This window comes from Saimiri boliviensis, chromosome X, assembly GCF_048565385.1.
Source record: "Saimiri boliviensis isolate mSaiBol1 chromosome X, mSaiBol1.pri, whole genome shotgun sequence".
NCBI classification, from domain to species: domain Eukaryota; kingdom Metazoa; phylum Chordata; class Mammalia; order Primates; family Cebidae; genus Saimiri; species Saimiri boliviensis.
This window is the reverse complement of record NC_133470.1, coordinates 12,888,494-12,903,769: the sequence shown is the minus strand read 5'-3', so window position 1 is coordinate 12,903,769 and position 15,276 is coordinate 12,888,494. Positions and strand designations below refer to the sequence as shown.

The 15,276-nt window shown below is 38.9% G+C and overlaps 1 protein-coding gene across 1 annotated transcript in view; it reads right to left on the bottom strand.

The window, feature by feature from the left end:
* Nucleotides 1-11,657, bottom strand: part of GRPR (gastrin releasing peptide receptor) — a 35,287-nt gene extending 23,630 nt beyond the window's left edge. Inside the window, exon 1 of the mRNA XM_003920350.4 lies at nucleotides 10,770-11,657. Within this exon, the coding sequence (XP_003920399.1) occupies nucleotides 10,770-11,182 (413 nt within the window). The 5' untranslated portion in view covers nucleotides 11,183-11,657. The remainder of the gene's footprint in view (nucleotides 1-10,769) is intronic.
* Between the last annotated feature and the right edge of the window lie 3,619 nt (nucleotides 11,658-15,276).

The following is a 15,276-nucleotide window of genomic DNA, read 5'->3' as shown; positions in this document are numbered from 1 at the left end:
GAACAAAATGAAAATGCAATCTATAATAACTGAAATGAAGAATTAAATGGAAGCTTCAGAAGCTGCCTAGACACAGCTGAAAAGAGGACTAGAGAACTGAAAATGGCCAGACTGAAGTACAGTGAGACAAAAAAGAATGGCAAATACAAAAAAGAGAGTAGGAAATTTATGGGACATGGTAAAATGGTGACATGAAATTGTGCTTAAAATACTTCTTGGTAACAGCAGTCTGACTCTAGTATGAAATTGCCTGCCTTAGTAAAAGCAAAGATAACCAAAGGGGAAAACACCTTAAAAGCTTAAAGTTAGCCAGGCATGGTGGCTCACACTTGCAATCCCAGGACTTTGGGAGGCCGAGGTGAGCAAATCACCTGAGGTCAGTAGTTCAAGACCAGCCTGACCAACATGAAGAAACTCTGTCCCTACTAGAAATACAAAATTAGCTGGGCATGGTGTCGCATGCCTGTAATTTCAGCTACTCAGGAGGTTGAGGCAAGAGAATCACTTGAACCTAGGAGGTGGAGATTGCAGTGAGCCGAGATCGTACCACGACACTCCAGCCTGAGCCACAGAGCAAGACTCGGTCAAAAAAAAAAAAAAAAAAAAAAAAAAGCTTAAAGTTAACCCGTAGTTATTCTATTTATGTGTAGCTAGCACAAAGAAGGAGAGGAAAGAGATAATGAAATAGAAGCAATATTTGAAGTTGTAATGGTTGAGAATTTTCCAAAACTGACTAAAATCTTTAGGGCACAGATTTAGGAAATGCTATGAACCCCAAGCAGCAGAAATACAAAGGAAATCATGCCTAAGCACATCATAGCAATACTGTTGAAAATCAAAAATAAAGAGAAAAATCTTAAAATTAGTCCAAGAGAAAAACATCAATACTGTTAAAGGAGCAACAATAAAACTGGTATCTGACCATCAGATACAGTAAGAGGACAATGAATGGCAACTGTAATGTGCTGAAAGGTAAGAACTGACAATCTAGGATTCTATGCCCACTGAAAATAGCCTTCAAAAAGCACATGAATCAAAGACACTTTCAGACAAACAAAGATGGAAAAAATGTGTACACTAAATGAAACACTGAAGGAAGATCTTTGGGGAGAAGTAGAGTGAACTCAGATGAAGCCACAGAGATGCAGGAAGGAATGGACAGCAACAGAAAAGGTAAATAAGTGGAATCTAAATCTAAATCTAAAGGTAAATATTTGAGTATATGTAAAGTATGTACAAACAATAAAAATAATGTAGGTTTTTAAATCTAGAGAGAATTAAAATACAGAATCACAATAACCAAAAAAAGGAAAAAAAGAAGGCAAGAGGGAATTTTAAATTAAGTTAAAAGTGTCCTATTAAATTTTTGCATTGTCCAGGAAGTAGGAAAGTTTCAATTTATAGCAGCTTCTAATAGGTCAAGGTTACATGCTGTTGTAAACTCTAGGGTAGCCCCTAAAATAAATTGAAAACAGTTTGTATAATTAACCAACTCAGAGAGGGGGGGAATAGAATAATTAAAATATCTAATTTAAAAGAAAGTAAGAAGGGGAGGAAAAAATATTATGAAACAGGTGAGACCAGTGAATATCAAACAATAAGATGATAGATTTAAATCCAAATATATGAGTAGAATTAAATTTATGAATTTATGAATTTATGAATGTCTGTGTTTATAGAGCAGAAACATGTAGCCAAATTACAAATAGGGAATATATTTGTGTAAAGTCACAGATGTTGTGCATACTCACAGAATACTGGCATTGATAGAGATAACACAAAACTCATAATGTGAAGACATCCATGATAAATAGGCTAGTAGGAGTCATCAGTTGAATAAGTATTTAAGATTACTCAAGGCACAAGAAAATTTGAAAGACTTTGGGATTTTTACAGTCCAGATAAAGAAACTTGATAGTGGCTTTTTCAAGTTTGATGTTAATTCTAAACATATACATGACATTGCCAATGAGATATGAAGCTGAAAGTGTGACATGGTAAAAGCCCCGTAAAACTGCATACCTCAACTATACCTCGGTTTTCTGTTGAAACCACTCTCTGTAACCCACATGTGACAGGCAAGCAGTCCAAAGCCACACCATCTTGGCCCCTGTGACTTGTAATAAGTAATTAAGGACTGTAATTTCCACCCTACCCAGACAATGTGTAAACAAATGCTTATCTTGACTTTTGTGAACCACTTAAGTAACAATCAGAGTGTCAAAAGTCCCTTGTAGCTCGAAATGTCCGGAGCTCCTCACCCTCATCTTCACCCAGGAATCCACTGGAATGTCTGGAGCCCCTCACCCTCATCTCCGCCCAGGAGGTGATTTACAGAATCCACTAGCCCTTGGAATGTCTGAAGCCCCTCACCCCTACCTCCGCCCCTCACCCTCACTCCCGAGGTGGTTTTATGGGTATAAAAGGTCTTGACACCCTCCTTTCGGAGCCACGGGTTGCAGAGACTCGATTCCTGTGTGGCCACCAGCAATAAAGACCTGCAATTTGGCATACTTTTGTCTTGGTGTTGACTTTCTATGCTCGGTTCAGTACAACAAAAGAAAGGTTTTCTAATCCCTCATTAATAAAAAGCCAATTTAAATCAATCATGCTAGAAGACTGATCTCCTTCTGTTTTCTCTATAGAAAGGGATTTTACCAAATAATGTCATTTTAAAAGGAGACAAATGAGGGTGAAGCCAAATATTTAAGAAAACAAGTATAACAAAGGTGTGTCAGGCAGTTATTTAATAGATAATATGTTCTTTTTCTGGATTTTATGATGTTTGTGAATTTAACCAGCTTATTTAAACTTGTGATTTATTAATATTTCTAAATATAACGTGATTTCTAAAGGTTTTTAAATATCCACTTCTCTTCCTAATTTTGTAGTTGTAATTTTATTTGGTTTTTCTTTAAAAATGCCCCCACCTTAAGAGTCCCCATAAAACCTGGGTAAACTCTTGTCATCTAGGCTTGGAACCATTGTTCTCCTGCAGTCACTCTGTTAATCATGAAAGGAAATAAGCAATATGATTCACAGACCATAATCCAGTATTCTGGGTTTACTCAGTAGGACCTATTAGAATTCATTCATTCCTTTATTCCTCTCTTCATGCATCCATTTATTCAGCAATTCAACAAATGCTTATCAAGCACCTACTACTATGGGTTAGAAACTGTTCTAGTGCCGGAGAATATGCCAAAGAACAAGATAGGCTCCCACTTTTTTGGAGCTTATATTCTAGTGGTGGCAGACTGACAATAAACAAACAAATGAACAAAATAATTCTCAAGAAAATAATACTGGATGATATTTGAAGACAAATGAAGACATATATCCATACAAAAACTGCACAAGAATGTTTATGGCAGATTTATTCATAATCACCCAAACCAAAAACAACCGTAATGCTCATCAACTAGAGAATGGATAAACAAAATGTAGTATATCCATGCAATGGAATACTGCTCAGCAATAATAAGGAATGGTTTACTGATACATGTAAAAAAAGTAAGTTAAAAGAAGCCAGACTTAAAACAGCTACATACTATGTGATGTCATTCACATGACATTCTGGAAAAGATCAGTGGTTGCCAGGATCTGTAGGTGGAGAGAGGACAGAGATTATAAAGGGGCATGAGATAATTTGGGGGTGATGAAAATGTTCTCTGTCTTGTCTGTGCTGGTGGTGGTAGTGATGTGACTGTATGTTTGTCAAAATTCATACACATGTAAAAAATTTATTGTATATAAACTGCACCTCAGTGGACCTGAAATAAACAAATTAGATTATGGGATAGTGTTGGTTACTTCTTCAGATCAAGTGGCCAAGGAAGACTTCATTCAGGAAATGATGTGTAAAACATAAAATGAACTTCAAAATCCCTTGTTCTATTATTACTAGGAGATAAAAAGAAGAAATGGAGAATTTTTTTCCTTTATTCTGAAAACATGTGTTTTAATTATGCAAGCCCCACACATAGGAGGACTTACAAGTGCAAAAATGTAAATTTAGCCTATTTTCAAAGGATGTTATTGACAGACACAGTTCAAAAAACCTCAGCAGGGAGCCATTTCAGGGTATACTCTATGTTTCACGCTTGTGCTTTCATTTTGCCTCTCTGCATATTAAGTTGCCAGAAATGATAATTAGCCACATAAAAGCCTAACACTTTAAAAGATAATGTGTGAGAGACAAGGTCAAAGTTCTTTTTTGCCCTTTTCCTCTCCCACAGAGATCCAATTGCAAGAGTCTTGCTGGGAAACCTCACTTCCACAGCACCTGCCTTTTCATCATTCCCAGAAGCTGCTGGCAGCTGTGGTAGTTCCACTGCCGTGGAAAGACGTGAGTTGAGTTTCCTTCCAGAGAGGGGCAGCATATGTTTCAGGAAAATCAAAGCATAAAGAAGTTATGAACTGGCAGCTCATGTAAAGTGTTTCCAACAGAGGGACATTCCTGTAAAGCATTTCTAGAAGGATGCCTCACAAGAAATGAAACTAAGTAAGTCTTCTCTTGTGAGAAAGGGGCCAATCTCCTTGCAGTCAATGAAGCTGGGTCTCTAGAATGGTAGAGGAGCCTTTGGAATCACTGGGATGATCCCATTAGAAGGGGATTACCCTGGAGTCACTCAGCGTATTTTCCTTCAGAAGGGTAGGTTTTGGCATAGTAGTTCCCATTGTCCAGAAAAGAGAAATGGAATCAGACTCTGTGTTTGATGATTTCTGAAGATAAGTTTCCAGTTCTCCTGAAGAAATTAAGACATGGAATGAGGATGAAGGGGTTCTTTCTAATCTGACTCCATTCTGAATTTGTTGTGACAAAGTTCAATCCCATTACTTCATCTGGTCTCTGTGTCAAACAAGGGTGTGAACTTTAAGATGACTTTTACTTCTAGCTGCTGGACTTTATCCTTTCGTCATTGCTCAAACATCAAGGAAGATGTAATTATTGTACTCTTACTGAATGCAGAGTGGGCCTGGTTACTGTAGAAGACACAGATCCCTATGGATCACCCCATATGATTAAGGAAGTTTAAAACACATCTCTAACAAAGACCTAGCAGTACAAGTCAGGATAGATTTGGCATATAATGAACAATATAGGCAGAAACATCCTGGGAAGGAAATAAATCAATGAAAGTAAAAGATCAGGGAATGCTTCATAAAAGAAAAAAGACTTGAAATATCCCTTGAAAGACTGATATGATTTGGGTAGATGGAGAGAATAAGGCCCAGCCGTTGGAGAAGGGAAAATGAAATTAGAGACGGGAGAAGTCTGATGGCACATGTGGGAGGCAATGAGAAGAGTTTGGCTAGAGCAGTGTTTGTTCTGGCAAGTCTTGGGACAGGAGGATATAAAAGAGAGATGAGCCGCTAGAAGAGGACCTACAAAAAAAAGAATGGAAGGATCAGACACAAGTTCACAGTGCAGACTTGGAAAGTTGACCCCTCATGTATGCTTCAAAAAGTCTCAAAACCTCATCAATGGGGTGCCTAAATTCCCCAAGCCTGTGACTGCAGATGATATTGGGCTGCTTCAGTTCTTCCCTCTTCACTTGTGTATGTCTTCCAATAGAAGATATTTCGCAGACAGAAAGAGCCTGTGCAGCTGAGAGGCATTTGATATTTGCCTGTCTGAGCGATTCCTTATACCCTCTGTGAGAAAGAGGAGGAAACGTGTATCCTGGAGAAGAAATCTGGACCCCAAAGCCTATAGCAAATTCTTTCTAAACTGTCTAATAGAACCCTCTGCAATGACTGAAATGTTCTGTATCTGCACTGTCCAATAGAGTAGCCACTAGCCACATGTGGCTACTGAGCACTTGATGTGTGGCTGGTATGAGGAGGAAATGAAATTTTTCATTTCACTTAAATTAAATTCAAATTTAAATAGCTACATGTGGTGGTGGCTACCAAGTTAGATCATACAGCTCTAGATGTTGGGAAAGCTACAATCACATACATTCCTTGCAGAAAATTCAAAGAATCTATACTTCAAGAAGTCTGCAGAAATATATCGCCTTCCTGTTTCTTTCCACATTCCGAAAGACAAAGAAACTTATAATCAGTCCTTCAACAGAATCAAAGCAGAATCATGTTACAGTCGAACTGCCATAGCCATCTGTCCTTAGAATTCATTCTCCCAGCCCCATTCTAGTAAGAAATAACAATGAATAATAGTACTGAAGCAGGTTTAATATAACTTGGGCATTACACATGTTGTCAACATTAAGTTTAACTTTAAATCTTACGCTTACTGAAAAAGAAAACACAAACCACCCTCACCCTTTTTCTGTTGAGGGTCCATTTCAGGTCTTGAATTTCATTTACATAGTAATGAGGCATCTAGCACAAACGTGGACAGCTAATAGCAAGGAACAGTATGTAAAAAAATCTCCATCTACCCAACTGTTCACCCATCTATCCACCCTACTGTCCACTCATACATGTAACCCACCCAACCAGCCAGTCAGCCATCTATCTGTCCATCCGCCGATCTATTTATCCCCTGAATCTATTTACTGACTCACAAAAAATAGTTTTTCTCTCATCTACCCAGATAATGAGAGCTTAATAGAGAACAGATAAGCAGGTGACTATGTGATACATTTTTTTTTTTTTTGATATTGAGTCTTGCTTTGTCACCCAGGCTGGAGTACAGTGGCACAATCTTGGCTCACTTGCCTCCCAGGTTCAAATGATTCTCCTGCCTCAGCCTCCCGAGTAGCTGGGATTACAGGCATGCACCATCATGCTCGGCTAATTTTGTATTTTTAGTAGAGACAGGAGTTTCACCATGTTATCCAAGCTGGTCTTGAACTTCTGACCTCAGATGATCCACTCGCTTCAGCCTCCCAAAGTGCTGGGATTACAGGCATGAGCCACCGTGCCTGGCTGATACATTATTTTTAAGAGTATGCTTTCAGGTTAATCCTCAAATGTAGAATAAAGAATAAAAATGAGGAAAATAGTATGCATTAACTAAACATAATTTCAATTAGTCAATATTTACTGATCACCCATTTGGCACAAGAAAATTTGTGGGGCACTATGGAAGATCTAAGAATAAATTATTAAAAACCTCTGCCCTCAACATTCTTAATAATCTACCCCAAAATGTAAAGCAATAAATATATGAAGGCTAAAATAAAGAAATAAACAAAACACTTCAAAACAGCGGCATAAAAGGTGTCACAGATAATAAGTCTCATATTTCAAGAGAGTCAGGAAATTTGGGCTAGAATGGCCCAACTTAGGGTTTTAAGGAGGAGACTTGAGTCAGATTCTGAATGATAGGCAAGAAGACAGGAAAAAAAAAAAACAAAAAAAAACAAAAAAAAACCACCTAGGATTTTAGAACTTGAAGGGACCATAGAAATTGCCTAGCTTAACTCCATCATTTTATAGATGATTAAAGTAAGGTCGGCGAGTTAAGTGACTTACTCCTACTTTCTCATATGGGTAGTAATGGCAGGAAAATTTCTAAAACACAGGTTTGTTGCTCATTCCAAGCCCATGCGCCACATGGGATGAGAACTACAGTCTTGTATTTGGGAAAGGAGAAAGCATTCTGGAGAGTGGCTGGGACACAGCATAAGACAGGAAACAGAGCCAGGAACACATCAGTGCAACCACCGTATATGAGGATATCAGTGTGTGTATAAGGAGAGAAAGTACGGGAAGAGAGGGAGGATGGGGATCAATATTGAAGGTGCTTGAATGCAAACCTGCAATTGCTCAGCTGTGCAAATCCCCAGAATTCTGGTTTCTGAAACTGTCTTGAAGTCTCCCTTTGAGCTGGTGATGCCAGTATAAACTTTTCTAGAAACTTGATATTCTTTTCATATTGACAAAAGATTCAAGTTCATTCACTGAAGGGGAGAACTACAGAAGGGAAGCTGGAATGAGGACGGGCAATGCTGGTCAACGTATAGGGGGCAGGGATGGATGATTATCAACAGGTGCCTCACTCATGACTCAGAACCCTGGATTCAGTAGATTTAGGAAAGGGCTTAGGAATCTGTATGTTCTTAAAGTTCCCCTGTGATTCTGGTGATCATCTGGCTTGGAAGGTCTTCTGGTTCATTCACTCTTTCACCAGTCTACCTCTATACAGACTACCACCTTGAAAACTGACAATATTTAGTAAATATATGCCCCCTATAACCCAGCAATTTTACTGACAGACATATACCCAAGAGAAATAAACACTTACATTCCCCCAAAGACATGAATAAGAATGTCCAGAGCAGGTTATCAGCATCTCCAAACAAAACAACCCAGTTTCCATCAGTGTTCGCACAAATAAATAAACCAAAGTATATTCATACAATGGAACACCACACACAATTTAAAAGAACAAACCAGTGTTACACCTATCACCATGGGTGAATATCACAGAGATAATGATAAGCATAAGAAGATAGACACAAAGGAGTACTTACTATACAATTCCATTTATATGAGATTAAAGAACTGGCAAAAATAACCTATGGTGATTGAACTCAGAATAGTGATTGCCTCTGTATGGGGGTATTAACTAGGAAAGGGCATAAAAGAAACTCTGGGGGATGCTGGAACTCTTTTACATCTCCATCTGGTTATCCAGCTCTATAGACATGTGTAAAAATATATTCAGCTATTACTTGTTCAGTTTACATGTATATAGATTACACCTTGTTGAGAAGAAAAAATATAGAATCTATATTCCCCTTTCCAACCTCATGAGATATAAGATATAAGAATCCCATTGCTTTAAAAAATGAAATGGATAGAAAAGTACAGTCTCAATCATTTAACTACCTCAATATCTATTCTTTCTATTGGAATTGGTTAGATGCACTACCTGTGATTCAGGTGATCCATCGGCTTTTTAAAGACCTAGAAAAAAAGTTAGCAATATGGGACCTTCTAGTAATTTCTGAACTTGGCAAGGATAGGCAGTAACTATAAACTTACTGGGAACACACTGGAGCTGTGAAGGAGTGCAACCTGACTTTTGAAAGAGCTTTCCCTTTCTGCGGATGGTGAACTTGGTCTGCTTTGAAACTCCAGAGAAGAGTTCCCTGCAGCTGCCTCTTTACGTTCCATGCCCTCACTTTCCTTTCTGTTTTTCTCCTCAAGATGAGAGTAAACACCATCTGTACCACTGCACTCCCAAACCCGGAAACCAAAATTTCTCCTTCCCATTAAGAAAATTATCCTCATCCTGAAGTGCCCTCGGCCATTGGTAACAAGCCACAGCCCTTCTGCCAGCTCCAGAGTTTGCCAACCCTGAATCAACACATGAAATTGTCTGTGGTGATTGGTATCTGGTCGGCAGATGTGCAGGGTAGGAGCAAGCCAAAGGGGAATGGAGTGAATGGAGAAACTCTGTCAAGTCGGTACAATGTGCAAACCTTGCTTCTGGGCCATTACTTTTCCGTCTTTGAAAATGTTGTGTGCCGGGCAGTGTGCTTCAGGTAGCTAAACATAAACACACGTCTACAAATACCGATAACACTATCTTTATTTGTCCATTACTCAACAAAGCCAGATCACCTGAGAACTGTTTGTTCCTCTATAAAATGAGAATCCAGCACCACACGTATTAAAATGCGAAACATTTTCTTCAGAGTATAAACTTTCAAGAGCTGCATCTATATCTTTTCCGGAACACTCTCAACTCCTTCTGTATCTTTAACACATAACATACACTTGATTATAAGTGAATATAATCACTTATCATCAGGTTTATTGCAGCAGTTTTTTTGGGTTGTTTGTTTCACTGTACGGTCTATGCTGTGTCTGAGTCTATTCATTGCTATGTCAAATTTCCAGAGAACAGAAGTACATAAAGTATGTTCAGTAATTTGTGTGAACAACCTGCAGCTATTTCTTGACTTGTTAATTCAGGCAAGTGCTTTTTACATGCTAGACACTTGATAAATATTCTAAGAATGAATATGAAGTTTTAAGACTGATAAATGTAAGCTTTTATGCAATGTGCTCACACAAGAAATGCAGTTTGCAAATATGTATTTCACAGAATAAAAAACTGTAGTGAACTCCCTCTTCCTCCCCACAATAAGTCCCAAAAACATGGTATATGGAAGTATGTCAATAAAGATATTAAAATTAGAAGTCAATCTTGAATAAAGCTTTCTCCAGAAAATTTTAAAAACTCAAATAATGCTTGATTTCATTTACGAGAGACTTAGAAAAACCAGCAAACGATTGTTCTGTCACAGAGAGTCAAATACAAAATCAGCTATGGGAAAAGTTAAACGGTCTGAGAAAAATGAATTTCAGAGAAATGAGGCTCATTTTCTCCTCTTGGTTGTTTTTGAAAGAATGTTTTGAAGAAATGTGGTGGAACTTTCCTGTTCTCTGAAGGTTTTGAATTGCTTCTAAAAAATATTTGCCTGAGATTTAAACTCTATTGGATATGATTGTCTTTCTCACTGGTCAATTAATTTTGCAAGAAGGGAGAAGTTAGGAAAAGGCAGTGTTAAATAGATATGTTTCCAGAATAGCCACCTCAGTTTTCTGCTTAGAGATTTTTTTTCTCATTTGTCTCCTTCTGTCCCCATTATTCACTCACTTCTCTTTCTCAAACCAATGTTATACTCAAGAAGTCATCCCCAGAACAAAACCTGCCTGGATGGGAATTTGAGTTTAAGTAAAACTTCCCCTTGTGCAAACAGCTCCCTGTCCCAAACATGGTAGTTCATTTACAGAGGCATCTACCACCCTTGGAGAGCATGTAACTTTCAGCCGGTACTTACCTGTCTGCTGACAGCGCTGTGAGTGTGAAGACAGACACCCCAACAGAGGTAAGCTGTATAAAGGGGATCAGTTTGCAGCCAATCCTGCCAAATAGCCATCTGTCAGCCAGGTACCTGCTGGCATCCACTGGAGCACACGTTACCAGGAGGAGCAGGTCTCCCAAAGCCAGACTGGAAATGAACAGGTTTGGAACATTTCGCATGGACTTGACTGTAAGGAAGATCTTGATCAAAGTGATGTTGCCAACGAGGCCTATCATAATGATAACCCCATAAACTGCAGGGATGACATAGAGGATCCCCGGCTGGGACCAGTCGTCGTTCACGGGGAGATCCGTACTGTGATTGGAGATGTTGCAGTGCATGAAATGGTCCACTTCCAAGTTTAGAAGGAAACAGTCATTTAGAGCCATCTCTAGATTTTTTTTCCCCACCTAAAAGTTCCCTTAGATGCTATTTCTTAACTATTGATTTTGCAACCAGGTGAAGATGAAGATGAGATCTATGCTGGGCTCTTTGTCTTCTTTAATAAAAATACTCTGAGTACATACATACTAACTATATATTCAAAACTGTCACTATTTTGACACTGATGCTGCTCTGGCCCTCACATGACTAGTGCAGTACAACTCTAAATTCAATAAGTTAACCACAACAAACATTTAGCAACAAAAAAACCTTAGAATTAAACCCACTCTGCATCAGCTCTTTCTACCCCCATTCTAGTCTGAGTCTCCCCGGCTGCACTTTACTAAGAACTTTTGGCCTGCTATTTTCACACAGCATTTGCTGTCTTTCCTGATATTTAGAATCTGAATGTTTAAAGTGGGTAGGAAAAAACTGCACTGAGAAATCCTCAAATCCTATAGGCAGGGTGCTTTGCACGTCATAGGCTTCACCAGCAAACAGCAGCTCCGCTGAGCCGCGGCTCTGAAGAGGAACCAGGGTTACTTATAGACAGAGAATGCCAGCCCCCTGCTGGACACTTCAATCACTGCCCACTTGCCTGCTTTCTCCAAATGAGAATCAACCAGCCGATTGCAGTTCCTACGTGGCTTAACAGATACCTTTGGCTTCTCATGTAAGCAAATAGCACCCAGGGAAGGTATTAAATAAATGTTGCTAGCACTCTGCACAGGCACTGGAAATCTTTCTGATAGTATCCCCATGAATCCAGATGGAGATTCATATCCCATTCTCTCATTTTTTCTAATTCATTAGAATGACATGCTATCAAATGAGGTCTGTCTTTGAATTAAATGCACACTGATGCACAGGGCATCCATGTGTGAGTCGCCCCACTCAGTTTTCCCACTGCCTCTTTGAACAGGGACTGCTCCTCAGAAACACATGCACAGACTCACACCTTAAACCTTCAGCAACTGACATCTGGAAAAACCAGAAGCACAATGCACACATGCTCTTTCCTGTAGATTTGCCAAACCATTCCTATTCCATTTACCAGTGAGAAATTAAATTGGGAAACAGCTGTATTCTTAACTCTCAAAGATCAATGGTCTTTTCCAGAAAAATTGGTCTTTTCTTATCTGATCTAAAAATTTTATGAATCGGCACCTTGATGCAGCTATTTGCATTTTTAATGGAATGTTTGCCATGTTTTATAGCAAATATCCTCTTAAGCCCTGTGTGGAAAGTAAAGAACTCTAAAAGAGTGATAGATACAATACTGAGGAATTGAATGGGTGGTAAAAAAAAGTTATAGTTGAAGGAGTGCTAAAAAAAAAAAGCTTCATTGAGAAAGTACTATTAGAATCAGGCTTAGAACTTTAGCCAGCAACTTCTAAATACATTATTAGAGTGCATCTTTATGACTTATGTGAAGCCAGCTCTTCCAGGTACATGACGTGAAGCCAGTCACTAACAGGTAAGGTCTTGGTTTTCGGAACCCATAAGGAATAACAAAACTTCACTTACCATGCCAAGGCCCACCAAGAAATCCCCCCAAGTGTGATGTTATGGACATTTCCAGTGGCAGGTTCCAACAGTAAGTCTGCTGCCATGCTTCCTATATAAATATGAAAGTCTCCTTTCTCTTCTCCTTTTCCTTCTCTTTTCTCTACCTAAATAAAATCACCTTTCGGCAACAAACAAACAAACAAAAAAAGAAGGGCTCAGCACTCCTCTCCACCAGCAGTAGGGAGACTGATGCTGCATGGCTAGAGGTGGAGTAGCTTCTCAGCGGAGATCAGTATCACCAGTAACGAGCCAATAGCCATGAGCCCGGTGGTGTTGATTAGTTGCTAGCAGTATAGCTTAATGATGCAGTACACAGGCTCTGCTTCAATCCTGGCTCCCTCATTTATAACCGCAGCAAGTTACTTAGTGTCTGAAGCTTCAGGTGCCTCATCTGTAAAGTAGGATAACTTGTGAAGTTAGATGAAATGATTCACGTTAAGACTGCATTGTATTTAGCACATAGTAAGTGCTCAATTAACATTAGCTATTATTATTATTATTATTATTATTATTAGATTGAGGGGGAAAGGCTTACTTTGGAAAAGCCCAATAAGGTCAGAAGAGTGATTGACCTCAGATCAACAGGCAAGCACTCATACGAGTGTATTAGCATGTCCTCTATTCACTTGAAAGAAATTTATCAAACATCTACCAGTTGCCAGGCACTGAGCAAGAGGCAGAGAAAAATAGCATGAAGATATGTACTCTCACAGCTCTTTAGACCACATCCCTTCTCTGGAGTGAAGCAACTACCTTTTCTCCAGAAAAGGTATTATCTGATTTTAAAGATTAAGTGTTGGCAGTGTCTTTTGAATGAAGAAAATTGTATGTTCCTAGGATCAAGGCATAAAGGAAAGAGCGTAGCACCGAGCAAAGAGACATCTGTAAATCCAGAGGGTCACCCACATTGGAAGCCAGGGATGGAAAAAGAACAACATGAAATGCAGCTAGAAGCAGGTTTGGGTGAGATTGTGATGGATCTTGTATTCTTACTAAGAAGTTTGGTCTAGAGGGAGTATTTTTGGTTCCTCCAAAGAGGATTTCTGGATGTTGTTTCCCTTTATTTCTTTAGACACCCCTGTGTGCTGAGTCAGCCTCACTCCTTAAATCTAATTGGGTGGCTAGTGCTTCTTCCAGTGTAAGTTAAGGGGATGCTGATAGGTATTGATTTCTTATAGCTGGTGTTAGCATTATGTGTTCCACAGCACTACAGAGTCTTCTAATGGTATTTTAGGAGTAAAGGTATGTTGAGGTTTGACATCTAATATTTTCTGGGATCAAGGATGCTTTAAAAAGCTAATTCGATAATTTCTATGTCATTTCAACTAATTAACTATAGTGACTCTTTCCATCCCTACCATTATATGTCATCTTCCGGTAGAGCACCAAACATATTCAGACATTTGCTTAGCTTTTTATTTACTGGTGAGCATGAGATGCCTTTGAGATATGAACATGACACAGAACTAATATAAAATCTCTGTCCTCAGGGAGTCCAATTTATGAATAGAATTGGAGTATGACTCAGCATCTTTTCTTATATGTTAGGCCAGGGTGTCACTTTGACATATGAACATGACATGGAACAAATGTAATATAAAAGCTCTGTCCTCAGGGAGTCTGATTTCTGAATAGAACTGGAGTATGACTCAGCATCTTTTCTTATGTATTGTGGCAGGAGTGTCACTTCTATTTCTATTCCAATAGAGTCACATTTTTCGTCTTTCCAAAAGATTTTATTTTCTGTGGGGCTTTAATATGAGGTGGACAGTGACTTGGTAGAATTTAAGAAGACAGGTGGATTCAATGGGACCACAGAGAGTGGAGACAAAGCCTCTTTCCACTTGCTATGTGCAAGGGCCAAAAGGAAGCCACTCTGGAGGGAAAGGCTGAATTTGGCTTTAAGCATATTGAGTTTGCCAGATGAACAAGGGAATGTAAGAAAGCCAATAGAAAATGAGAGGTGAAGTCTGAAAGCATAGAAGTAAATAATTAAAAGGACTGGCTGAGAACTAGAACCCTGAATGCAAAATAGTTTAGATGTAAAATAAAAGAGTCACAGAGAATCAAGTGAAGTTAGGCTTTGACAAGAAGATTATGTGGTATAAGTCAGTGAAGACTAAGCATGATTTCAATATTAGATTTGTGACAGCACCATGGAGAAGCTGCTCAAGAGATTGCAGTAACCTTTGCTTGAGAAGAATCAGAGATGTCAAATTTTAGTACTGCAGCAGGAACAAAAGAGGCAGATGACTCTATCCAGATCCTGTAATGCTGGGATCATTTCAAGTTCCCTTTTCTGTTCTTAACATTCTGTGACTTTTCATGGGGTTTAAAAACTCAGAAGAAAGATGAGGGAAGTCTTCTGGAAGAAAAAAAAGAATCGGGTTTCATTTTGAGCCACATGAAACTGCAAAAGTAAATGTAGATGCCAAGAGAAAGCCTAAAGAGGAAGATAAAATTCTCAGACACATCTGAGGCTAGAACACCTGGTGTGGTGATTAAAATATATTCACCAGTTCTCAGTGCT